At 47.1% G+C, this 12450-nt stretch overlaps 1 protein-coding gene across 3 annotated transcripts in view; it reads right to left on the bottom strand.

Annotated features, from left to right (window-relative positions):
- The window catches only part of ERN1 (endoplasmic reticulum to nucleus signaling 1), a 78050-nt gene that overhangs the window by 15357 nt on the left and 50243 nt on the right, over positions 1-12450 (bottom strand). For all 3 annotated transcript variants that reach the window (XM_041724945.1, XM_041724946.1, XM_041724947.1), the window contains exons 5-11: positions 11592-11664; positions 9127-9249; positions 7842-7943; positions 6703-6964; positions 5387-5465; positions 4470-4635; positions 1740-1858 (exon numbers count right to left, since the gene is read on the bottom strand). In XM_041724945.1, the coding sequence (XP_041580879.1) occupies positions 1740-1858; positions 4470-4635; positions 5387-5465; positions 6703-6964; positions 7842-7943; positions 9127-9249; positions 11592-11664 (924 nt within the window). The remainder of the gene's footprint in view (positions 1-1739; positions 1859-4469; positions 4636-5386; positions 5466-6702; positions 6965-7841; positions 7944-9126; positions 9250-11591; positions 11665-12450) is intronic.

Raw genomic sequence — 12450 nt, forward strand, 5'->3', positions numbered from 1 at the left:
CCTGCTTCTCCCTCTGCCTGTGTCTCTGCCTCTCTCTCTGTGTCTCTCATGAATAAATAAATAAAATCTTTAAAACAAAACAAAACAAAACTTTGTTCAAGTTTGGATGATTATTAAAATCTTAACTGTGGGGCAGCCCGGTGGCTCAGTGGTTTAGCGCCGCCTTCAGCCCAGGGCGTGATCCTGGAGCCCCGGGATCGAGTTCCATGTCATGCTCCCTGCATGGAGCCTGCTTCTCCCTCTGCCTGTGTCTCTGCCTCTCTCTCACTCTGTGTCTCTTGTGAAAAATAAATAAAAACTTAAAAAAAATAAAATAAAATCTTAACTGTGGCCATCTCTGGGCATTAGATTAAGGGTACTGTCTTATTTTCTTCTCTATACTTTTATTTTCTAAGGGTTCGACGGACATCCGATCAAGACCTTAAGATAGCAATGCTTTCCAAAATCGCTGTCTTAGGACTCCATGGGCTTCTCCAATTGGCTACCTCCAGAGACGACAGACAACTCAAGATATTTCACTCTAGAATCTTAAACAGCTATATGATTTTTCCTTTCCTCTCTCTTTGGATAAAATCTGAACCCTACAGAGAACTTGCCGTGCTTGCGGTCCCCATATCAGGTAGCCCCTCTTGTCTTCCTCGGACCTTGCCCCGAGTCCAGGCCGCTTTCAGGCCTGGGTCCCCCATGGCAGGGTTGCAGGAGTTGCCAAGTCCAAATGGCCTCCGGACCCCCTCCCCACCCCACTGGCCATGCTGGAACCCCTTCCACAGAGCTACCCGCCTGCCTTCTCCACCTGCTCCATGTCACAGAAGGATGTCACCTCTGGGCATAGCAGTGGTCTCTCTGCCCTCTGGTTTCTGACTGGAACATCAGCAGATGGGGCAGGGGGAGGAAAACAAGGCCCGATTCTGTGGGGTTGCTGAGTATGTCAACTGAAGCTTCAGGCTCCTGGCCTGGAGTCCCTTTCCACTCCTGCCCACCCCCCTGCCCCATTTCAGGCTAAAGGATGCTAAGAGAACCCCTGGGGCTGTCCACATCTGTGTAAATAATCCCTTTATTAAACTCCCCTCCGATCATCTTAATCTGGGTGGTCCTTGTGTCCAGCTGAGACCCTGACTGGCACTCTGTCTCCCCAGGGCTGCAGGAAAGTGGCCCGGGTCAGAGGCTCATGCCAGCGACCATCTGGGTGGGCCTCTTTGCTGCCTAAGTCTCCATTCTGTGGTCCCTGCCAGACCAAGCCTCTACCAGACCAAGTCGCCAAGCCAACTGCTTCTGAAGGGCCGCTCTTGGCTTCCTGAAGCTCCAGGTCTCCCACTTCCTCATTCCATCAACCATTTGTTCCACTTCCAGGTGCATGCAAACCTCACTAACATGGTTCTCCTGTAGCACGTCGTCCCAGTTCCCACTGCTCCCCACCTGGCGGCCTTGGCCCCCAGAGCTGCACATGCAGGATTAGTCCTTCCTCCAGGCCTTCATCTCTGCTGCTCTCTCCATCCCCGACCCCCTGGTGCCCTCTACCTCTCTCCCATTGGGCCAGCGCCCTCCCCTTCCATCCCTCAGCCTTCACTTCACTAGCGATTTGTCTTCCTCCCCACCAAGCCTTCACTGGGTGATGTTTGCTATGGATTCCTGAGCATTCCTCACCCTTCTGAGTCTACTGAAAACTCTTAAGGAAGGGCAAATCCCATCCCCCCAACACCTGACAGGAGGAGCCAAGAACTGTTCATGTTCCCACTCACCTCCTCAAAGCTCTTCTTCTCTGAATCAGCAGGAATCACATTTTCCCGATGTTTGGGCAGGTTGTTGGGGAATCTCTCCAGCATCTTGGTAGATGCAGACAGGGGGGTTTCATGGTGTCCTGTGGAAGAAACAAACTTCCATGAGAACAGCTCTGTTTAGCTCTAATGTTAAGTGAATCCCATATTACTCAGAAGAGCCAGTTAACTCTCACGCTGTGCTGTTGGCCCCCACAACACACTTTCCTTTTGAAACTCTCAGTGTGATTCGGGTCACATCCTATGATCTTTCCACTGTTGTTGCAAATCTATCAGAGATTTTACGGTCTATATTTCCTAGACAAAAATAAGCAAGAACTCGTCCGCGCTATGAACATTTCTTGATTTGGAAAACTCTTTTTCTTTCAGTCAGTTTTCTATCTACAAGATTGTTCTTTCAGGGAAACCTCATTCTGTTCTGAACCATTGCCAGTTTCCCCTTATGAGAACTGTAAGACATTCTTTGCTGGGAAGCAGGATGTCTTCATGTGGGATCTACCTGCTTCAGACCCTGCTATCAGACTTGCAGATGGGGCCCAGGGATCTGAATGGGAGTTTCTCTGGCTACCTCTGAGACTAACAGGAAACGTTCGCTCTAGAAGAAAATAGGTTATCTTTCCACATGCTACTTTGCACTGTAGTGCCCTCCCTGTCCCTGCCCCAAGACCTGTTCTCAGGGTTTTGAGTCCTGCCTCCTCCGCAGGGACCTAGTAACAGACCACAATGGACATGATTAGCCTGGATCCTTCTTTCTTCCTGTACCTCTTCTCATAGACAGGGGTCTCCCATAGCTGGGCCTCTGGTACTATCATGCTGCACACTAAACCAACTGTTCTATAAGCATAATTATAAGATCCCAACACATTTTTGTACAAACAGTGGCCAGTCTTAATGATTTATCTATTCTATCATCATTGTATCCAGGCTCCTGAATCAGGATCTCTGGGGGTCACACATGTATGTTTGAGGAAGCTCCCAGGGGAAGCCAAAGTTACCCCAGGTTAGGGCCACTGCTCTGGGGAAACCCAGAGACCACACCACTCAAGCTAAATGGACTCATTTTATTTTCAAGACCAGTGTGGAAGTGGAGATATCCTTCATGTCTTCCACAAATACCAAATCAAAGAACACGGTTGGAAATAAAAGAGCAGCTCATTTTACCTGTGGCCCCAAGTCTATGCAAAGATTGTCAAGTAGTTCCCCGGCCTTATTTAAAGATGACTAGCTTTGGAGTTCCTCCAAAAGGCTTCAGAAGGTGGATGGTTCCCTAATGACTTCTTCATACTTTGTTGAGCTTCTCAGTTTTCTTACTTGGACAACCTTTCCATTTTAAAAGGATACCATTTTGCGACCTAGCCATGAAGACCTTTTTTCCATATTTTTTATAGTCTTATGTACATACTTCCTTAGTTCCCAATAATTTTTTCACTTCCTAGCCACCTTCGTTGGTGCATAAAACCATGTGACCTTGTGCTTTTAACAGCCTCCATTCATCTGCTACTTTCCTCCTCACACTGGTCCACTCCTACATGCTCTTGAAACTAGTTCTGGCCACAAAAAAGGGGGGAGGGTTAGAATTCATTTTGTTATCTCCTTTGTCCATTATTTGGTAGAAATAATAACCAGAAGAAAAATGGCTACAAGGAGTCACGAAGAACAAAGAACAATACCTGGACAACCATAAAGGGACTGATCAGGACTCCAGTACACTCAGGTTCTTGTCTGCAATACCCCAATACCCCCTATGGGGCTGATGCTGAGGGCCTCCTGGGCCCACATTCTTCTTCCCAGTTGTTCCACATTCTCTCCCCTCCCCATGCCTCCAGTACTGCCCTCTCTGCCCTGTCCCCCTCAGCAGCTAGCACCCACTCGCCTCCTGTCCCCCTCACAAGGCTGCAACCCCACATCTCACCACCTCTGAGGCTGGGTTGGGGGCAGCAGAACAGGGGGGATATGGAGCAAAAGGAAGGCAAATCAAATTCGAGAAAACTGCCCTGCTCTAATTCCTTGGGACACTTGCCAGAGACACAGCTCCTCTCCTGTGACTCTGCCTTCATTGGTCACACTCACTGTCTTTGAGTGTCATCTCAACTTATCTCTGTAGCTGACAGGACCCCCAATCCATTCCGAGGGCCACTGGCAAGGGCAGCAAAAACAGAAGAGAAAGGAAGAGGGGATCCCCCCTCCCATACACACACCGGGGACCTGTGCCATGGCTCCCTGACCCAAGACCAGTCTTCACCTCTTCACAGCCCTTTATCCCTCCTGGGTCTCCAACCCTCTCCTCTCCCCCAGGCCAACTCCCAGGGAATTCTTCTGTAGGAATTACTCCAGTTTCCTGTAAGTGGAATAACATGGGTGTCTACCTCACAAGGGGCCACTGACAGAAATGAGGCAATGGGTTCTACTCAGGCCTGGCACATAGCAGCCGGTCAGTGGGCCAGATAACTGCACAAAGGTTATGTCAGTCAGTAACTGGGTTTTGGAACATTAAATGATTTTTGAGAGCTGACTTGGTAACACAGCTACCCTGTTTATCTTCCTTGGGAGTAAAAAACGTTCCCAGGTCAGAAAGACTATCTTGGACCTGTGGGAGCACAAGGCCGAGTTGACCACGGTAACTAATAAGCCCTGGCCTTTGCCCACCAGGGGGCAGCACGCTGCAGCCTGAACCCAGGAGAAATGCACTCTTACCTATGAGAAGCCAGTAGTTCCTCAAGTAGTTGAGCTTGTTCTTCCCTTTGAGCCCAGGGTCAAACTTTAGGTCGGTGCTGGGCGTGATCACACATTCTCCTTTATCTCCAATGGTGACCCCATCGGTCTGGGGGCCTTCCAGCAAAGGCAGAGTGCTGCCTCGGGGCTATGAATAAAGAACTGGTGTGAGGTCTGGGGCAGCCCTCAGAAACAAGCACGCAAGGGAAGTGATTTCTGGTGCGGGGCTGGTCCAGGGCAAGACACAAAGGCCCTCAGAAGGCAGAAGCTCCTCCCTGAACACGTGACAATGTTGTGCTGACATCTTTATCGTGGACAGCTTCTTAAATTCTTGTATCTGGGAATTGGGAAGAACGTGTGTGGAAATCTCAGAGGCCACTGTGAGAAGTAGAGGTAAGTGAAGGAGCCCAGTCTATACGCTGACCCAGGTGGAACAATCTCCAGCCAGGAGCCTGGTGCTGACTCAGCACTTTAAAGAGGCTAGTGAGGTCTGAGGTGGCCTTGGGAGGTTACAAAAGGATGGATTTGAACAGAGAAAAGGAAAGAAGGGAGAACATTTGAAGCATGAGGCGTAGCCTGAACAACGGTGAAGAAAGGCAAACAGGAATCTTCCGGAATCAGGGAGAAGATGGACTGTACAACTCCCATAGAGATCCGAGTAGTGTGGTAGAGGGTCTGGACTGAAGAGGGCATGAACACCAGCTTAGGCAGTTTAGACTTCACTATGAAAGCAAAGTGGAATGACCCTAGGCTTAGGAAGCTGCTCTTGTCATGCAACTTTCCTCAAGAAGTAGAATGTGGTATGGGCAGAAACTGTTTCTGAGGCTCTAAGACCTGTGAATGGAACAGGAGTGCTTGGGGAGGAGGCTGCACCTGTGAGCCCCCCATAGAAGACTTACCACCACGGCGACCCCCTCGTGAACCATGGAGGGGGAGGCATACAGGCTAGTAGAGTATTTCCCAACATACAGGGTAGGCCTAGGAGACAAGCAGAAACACGCATTCCGTTTAATTTCTACATTCCACAAAAGGCATATTTCTGAAGAGAAGTATCCCAGCCCCAAATGCCATGCTAAGAATAACCAGATTAACCCCTAGCACCCCGAGCAGTGGGATGTGAAGGCAGGGCTACCATCCTGGGAAGCTGGGCTACAGGCCCCATATGTCACTCACTGCCTACAGAGGTGTGCACAAGTCAACTAACTGCAAGCCTTGGTTTCCTCATCTGCAAAGGGCAGGGCTACACTAGAGCATCCCCATGACGGCCTGCAGAAAGAACTATGTGCCGTGATAATCTGGGAAGGACTGAATGCTTGCAACCCCTGCAAAGCTGCTAAGATGGCCCTGGCCACAACATGCTCTGACAACTGAGCTGCCATTCTGTCTCATGATTCTTAGGGAGTCTAGAGGCTCTACAGAAGCCCTAAGAAATAGTCAACTGCTCTCATGTGGAGGACCACAACAAAAGGATACACAAAAAGTTCCAAACTGGGTGAGACTTCTGTTTCCTCAGCTGGTGGTCTGTCCCTGCCAGGGGCATCAAGGTGGGTGGGTGGGGGAATGGGAGGGTTTGGGTTTGTCTGTGGGGTCAGTGTGAAAATGTGGGGGCTGCACCTCCAGACCCTTGTGATTACCGTCAAGAGCGGGTTTGGGATTGGTCATCCACTAAGTTCTTGAAACCTCTCTCAACAGATACCTCATGTATGAAAGGTGTTGTACACCAATAGTAAGAAGTGGGAAACAGGGATTCAGCAAGGCCAAGGGACCAAGTTATAGTTTGGGAACAGGTGGGGATGGCGAATACAAGCCTGCTGAGTCTCAGACAATACATGCGGTAACCTTCTTTCCCTGATTTTGGAAATGAATATAACTTATAATAAAAATTTGGGAAATACAGAAAGTTAAAAAGTAAATCTATCGCTATACTCCCGCCAGATCTATCCAAATTGTACTGTGGTTATGTATCGGCAGTCTCTTTCTTACCCCTGTCCATAATTTTACTTAATATTCAAGAATTCTGAAGTCAGGGGATGTCCCAGTTCTTATACGTATTGAGAGCTTTCTGACTGAGCCAGTCCTGGCCCTTCCTATACCTCATGGCTTCAAAGATGTGTGCCCTGAGCCCTAGAGTCCTGTGTACGGTATGCCACGCTGCAGCAGGACCAGGGTATTTGGGTCACAGCTGCCCTCTTCTGCCCTGGGTTCCTTGACTCACGTCAGCTTGCTCTTGGCCTCCGTCTCCTTGGGGAATGGGTACTTCCATTTGGTGATGCGGCCCACCTCCCCAGACATGAAGGTCAGATAGCGCAGGGTCTCCACGGCGACGTTGATGTGCATCACCTTCTTCAGACCCTCCCGCTGCCAGACATAGAAGGCCACCACAGGGGAAGCATAGTTTTGGATCCACAAGACATCACCAGATTCACTGTCCACCGTCACCACCAGCCCATCACCGTTGGACACAAAGTGGGACATCTCTGTACAGATCAAATAAACAAAGCATGCGGTCTCACCCCGTCTTGTGACCACATCCTCTCTTTCCTAGCAGGTTGCAATCACTCAGCTAGAAGTAACAAGGCTTCTGGAGTATTCTCAGATACTCCTGACAATTTCACTTGTTTCCAAAGAACCTGTGTGTGCTCTACAACATCAAGGCAGTGAGAGCTGCCTGCTTTATAAACACAAGATAGGGTTGCTCTGTGGAAGGCAATCTACTTGGTGAGATTCTTCAGCACTCTATGTGATTAGTAAGAGTCAATAGTAAGAAGGAGGAAAGTGCCAGTGGAGAGGACTAGGATTCTGATATTTCATAGCTATCATTTCAAACCAATTGATCCAATTGGACTTTCAACCAATTGAAAGTCAAAGTTGACCACTGACACTGCCCACGTCTGCCCACCGAAGAGACTTCTGTCCAACTTTCAGGTGTCATTGTTCAGACAGCAAAACTGGCTTTCAGTTTTCATTTGACTTGGGGGAATGTTTATGAGATACGTGAACTAGGGGATGAGTCACATTTAAGGGGGGGTTGTTCATGTCACAGATGATACTTAATTCTGCCTCCCATGGGCTTTTGGTACATCCCCCTGTGACACAAAGGGACTCAATAAGACACTTCTGTCCTCCTCCCAGGCTAAACTCCCCACCCCACTTTACTAAAGTTCCCCTCCACCCTTCCCACCCAGGTCGCTGCCTTCAATGCTGACTGTCCAAGTATGTACTACAAATCCTTAGAAAGCCCAGAAGCTGGTGGCCAGAAGGGTCTTAAAAGAAAATCCAGCATTTTGGAGTGATCACTTCCTCACAGGTCACAAATACCTAGCCACCCTGGTGGAGCTGCCCAGGAGCACTTACTGTAGTCCCCGTCGTCCTCAGGCAGCGAGGCTGCATAGTCGAAGTAGGTGGCATTCCACCGGAGCTCCCGGGTTTTGGTGTCGTACATGGTGATGGTGTACTCTGGAGAACACATACCAGCCTGTTACCTGGAGGGGCCACAGCACCTGCTGAGGTGCTGACCTTAACTACATTGCAACAAATCCCTTCTACATTGTGTGTAAATCTCTAGGCCATCCATGTGGAAAGAGAAAGGCCACGTGGACCAGAACTAAAGTCCCAGACACAGGAGTGAAGCTGGCCGACAGCATGTGGAGCAAGGCCCAGCCACTCACACTGTGCCCTTGAACTCATGACTCACAGAATCAATATCACGGTGTTTATTTATTTATTTTATTGCACATCACTATTTTATTTTTTTGGTCACAGTTTCTTACAACCACCTATGTTATGGGGTGGTCTTCTGTGTAGCCATAAATAGCTGATATTAGAAATCAGTACCTAGAAATGGGATAAGGACACGACAAAAAACTGAAACATGTGGCACTGGCTGGGACAAGGTGGCGGGGGAGGGGCTGGCAGGTTGGTGTGGAGACCAAAGGAGCAGTAAGGAAACTGCTCCTGGAAGTTGAAGATGGGGTGGCCCAGGTTTATACAGTGGTGACACCATTAGTAAGACTACTGTTTGCAGTAACTTGGAAAAGCACAAGAAAGCACCTAAGGGACTTGCAGATCTGGCTGAGATCTCCAGGCAGAATGCAGAAAGCACCAAGGAGTCTCTCTTAAGTGCATATGATATAATGCAAGACAGATACGCTGAAGAAGACACTGTTCAGTTTCCAAGCTGAATACAGAGAAAAATATGGAGGCACCAGGACCAGCATTCCAGCTGGGAAAGAGTCTCACTATAAAAAAAAATGGCCTCGGGATCAAGATTAAATCAAGGCAACAAGGTGCATACCTGGTGGAGAGAGACCCACTACCTAACGTCTTTAAAAATGGCACTGCTTATTCTGGGAACTGGAAAAGGTTTAAGTCTGGGAAATAGAGCCAAAGAGGCAGAAGAGGCAGTGGCTGCATCATGAAGGCTTTGCAGGCTGTGGTGTTTTGGGCTAATCCCTTAGGCAATGGGGAGCCACTGTGGGGTCTTCTAAAGGGGAATGACATGGTAAAAATCTGTGTTTGAAGGAGACAGCTCTGGCCATTTTCTAGAGAATGAAGCCCGGAGGAAGAGATCCAGAAGATGCTACTTCAGGTCTTTTTTGGGAAATAGGCAGGTTGAACACAACAGAAGCTTCCTTCTTACCTGTTCGCCCAAGATACAGCAGAGAGGTAGATGGGCAGAGACTGTCTGCAAAGGCCGATGACAAAGTCTGCTGCTTCTCCCCGGTCAGAAGGTCAATAACATACCAAATGTCCTGCTTTTTACCTGAAAGGTCACAAGGACACACTGGTTTACACTCACCCCATATGGGGGGGAAAAAAGTATCTCTACCAAACTAGCAGGCCAAGATATTTTCTGTGCTGGGAGGCCTGGAGTCCTCCTGATGTTGAAGACATTTCTATGATGCTCTGAGGGTGACAAGGTGAATGCTACTGTGGAGATAATAAAACTTCTTGGGCTGCTGGGTCTTATAATAACTTAATAACCTAATGATGGTTTAAAAATGTCTTCAAGCATAATAACCTAATAAAACTCAGATTTCACTGCTTTGATTAATGACCTTAAATATGAAGACCTGGCCTCTGAAGGGTAATCCTTTTCCCACAGACCAGGATCTATATAAATATGGAAATGCACCCAGGGGTTCATCTCTCTGGTAACCATCATTCATAGATCTCCACACCCCTACTAATGAGCCCACATGTAAAGAGGATCTATAGTTACTGTTTGTAACTCTGACTGGTTGGTATCTGGGACTGAGTAGCAAAGTTGGTTGCAATCTGGTGCTAATGAGGCCAAACTTATCTCAGTCCCTGACCCCAGTCAGTAAGTTATTCCCTGGCCACACACTACACCCCTTTATCTCAGTCAGCTAGATTAAAAGGTATGAACAGGTGGACAGCATAGTCAAACAACATTACTGGGAAAACTTAAAGCATGTGCATCTACAGTACATACACCAGAGCAACTGGCTAATGATGGGTCAGCAGCATGGGCCTCCCACCTGAAAGTCAACACATTTACCATAAGGTATGTATGTCTGTTTTGTAAGGCAACACGTCTGGTCACTTGTATCTTCCTAACTTATTGGCCAAGAGTCCCTATGTCAAGGGACTCTTGGAAGCAGAGTACAGAGATGTTGGGAAGATCACAGCGCATCAGAATTTTCCAGAGCTACACTTAGTTCTAACAGATATAACATATATGCCTAGTCTATATATGTGAAACTTGTCCGTGGATGACAACTTTCTGTTCTCAATGACAAAATCTTAATATGAAAAAGATCTGCAGAAAGAGTGAAAATATCACCAAATAGCTCTGTCCATGATCCCTTTCCATCTGATATGACACCCTTCTGGTTACTTCGAGGGCTACTATAGTCTGAATAACTCGGCTACCTCTTAAAGGATGGACTGGGCAATTGCCAGTTTTAAATATGTTTAATGAACTCACTTAAGAGGTCACCACACAAAGATGATAAAAAACACACTATCCTAAATGCATCGTAAGTGATGAACCTCTGGCAAAAGCTAAAAGCCCAGACAGACAACAGTGACACAGACAGTCAGAAGATGGCCAGGAGTGGGGAGCCTGGGCAGCTCAGCTGGTTAAGTATCTGCCTTCAGGTCAGGTCATGATCCCAGGGTCCTGGAGTTGAGCCTACATTGGGCTCCCTGCTTAGTGGAGAATCTGCTTCTCCCTCTGCCCCACTCTGCACTTGTGCTCTCCCTCTCTCAAATAAATAAATAAAATCTTAAAAAAAAAAAAAAAAGTCAGGTAGGCCTGGAGCATGGCCCAAGGGAGAGAGAGAAAAAGCCTGTATTGATCACTTCCTTTGAATCCCGAGGCTTCCTCATCCGGAAGGTGTGGAAGAAAGCAATAGCCTCTGTGTCCCAGGCAAAAACTTAAAATCCAGCCTGCACTTGAGGCCCAAAAATACATATAAAGCTCCCGAGGCATGAATAGGCAATAACCACTTTCAGTTCCTCAGAAGGAAAGCTGCTATGTAAATACAGGATATTATTACTACTATGATTTCAAGATAAACACAGCTCTCCTTTGTATTACAAATGCATTTTTATTGACATTTTGGCAGCAAACACAGCAAAAGAAAAGCAGGTGATCTGATGCTTTCAAAGAGGTGACCCCATAGGTATGAAGGCGGCTTATCTAGCCAAGCTGTTAAGTGCTGTTTTATCCAATATTCTGATAGCAGGAAATACTATGAAAGTCCTATAATTAATAGGCAGAACCTGGCTTCCCTTTCTTGGCTCAGACTATTGTGTTCACTTTAAATTTCATCCAACTGCTTCTGGGTATGTTGCAATCTTTAAATCACAGGGGTAAGTCAACACAGCAACTAAAAGCTTGTTAAATGAGTAACCATATTAATGGTGTCAGGTCTGCTCCCAAGGGGGGCGGGGGGCTTTCTTAATTGGTCAGCTGATCCTGGCGTGAAGAAGCATAATCAAGGCAAGAAAGACCTTTCTCAGAAGGGTTGATGGGGAGTCACTGCACACCTCTCTCTCCGACGTGCCACTTTCCCAGATTCTGGGACTCCTTTCCAAACAGATCAAAGTTTCAGTGTTGAAAACAGGAACTCTTACCCATGTAGAGAATTCCATCTGAACTTCGGCATGGGGATGCCTGTACCAATTCTGGGATGGTAAAAGGAAGTTTCTTTACAAAAAAGAAAAAAAAAAAAAAAAAGAGGCAAAGGAAAAAATAAGTTAACCAAGTCTTGTGCAATTATTATAATTTTACTGCACAATCTGTTTCTGTTACCCAATTCTGCTAAAAAGAGAGAAGCAGTGTTGATGGCTGATGGGAGCTTTCCCAACTGGAAACAGAGGAGAAGGGATGCCCCAGGCTTCCATATCCACTTTGATCAAGCCTCCAGCTCTCAGCTCCCTGTCAGGAGCTCCTTAAAGTATCTTGTCCAGAGCACTTCTGGGGAAGACACAAACCTTTTCTGAAAAGACTTATACAAATATGGAGAAGTTACACAATCTTTGAAATTGGGAGGGGGATGGGGCAGAAAGAATTCTGTCTTGGAAAACTGAACCAGAGCCAGCTAGGCTGAGTGGAATGACGTACTTTTCAGAGTGTAGGTGAGCCGTAAGATTAATTATGAAGAGAAACAACCTCAGTACCCAGCTGAAGCTTTAAGGGAAAGAAGTCAGCATTATGCAGGTGACCTAGGAGTTCAAGGTGGAGCAAGTCGTTTTAATGTCTCCTTAATTAAACAATGCTCCACTGGAAAAACAAGGAAATTAAGCCTTTTGGTATTAAAAAGAAATTATGGTAGATGCCAGGAAAAAGAAACTCAAACTCAACCACATGTTTCAACTGCATTTCATCATAAAACTGATTCTTCTGAGTCTACAGCTGACATCTGATAAGTTCCTTTGGTTAATGTTCGTTTCGGTATACTTTATTTTTGGAACATTCTGTGTTCTTGAAACT

Source organism: Vulpes lagopus, chromosome 12 (genome assembly GCF_018345385.1).
Source record: "Vulpes lagopus strain Blue_001 chromosome 12, ASM1834538v1, whole genome shotgun sequence".
NCBI lineage: Eukaryota > Metazoa > Chordata > Mammalia > Carnivora > Canidae > Vulpes > Vulpes lagopus.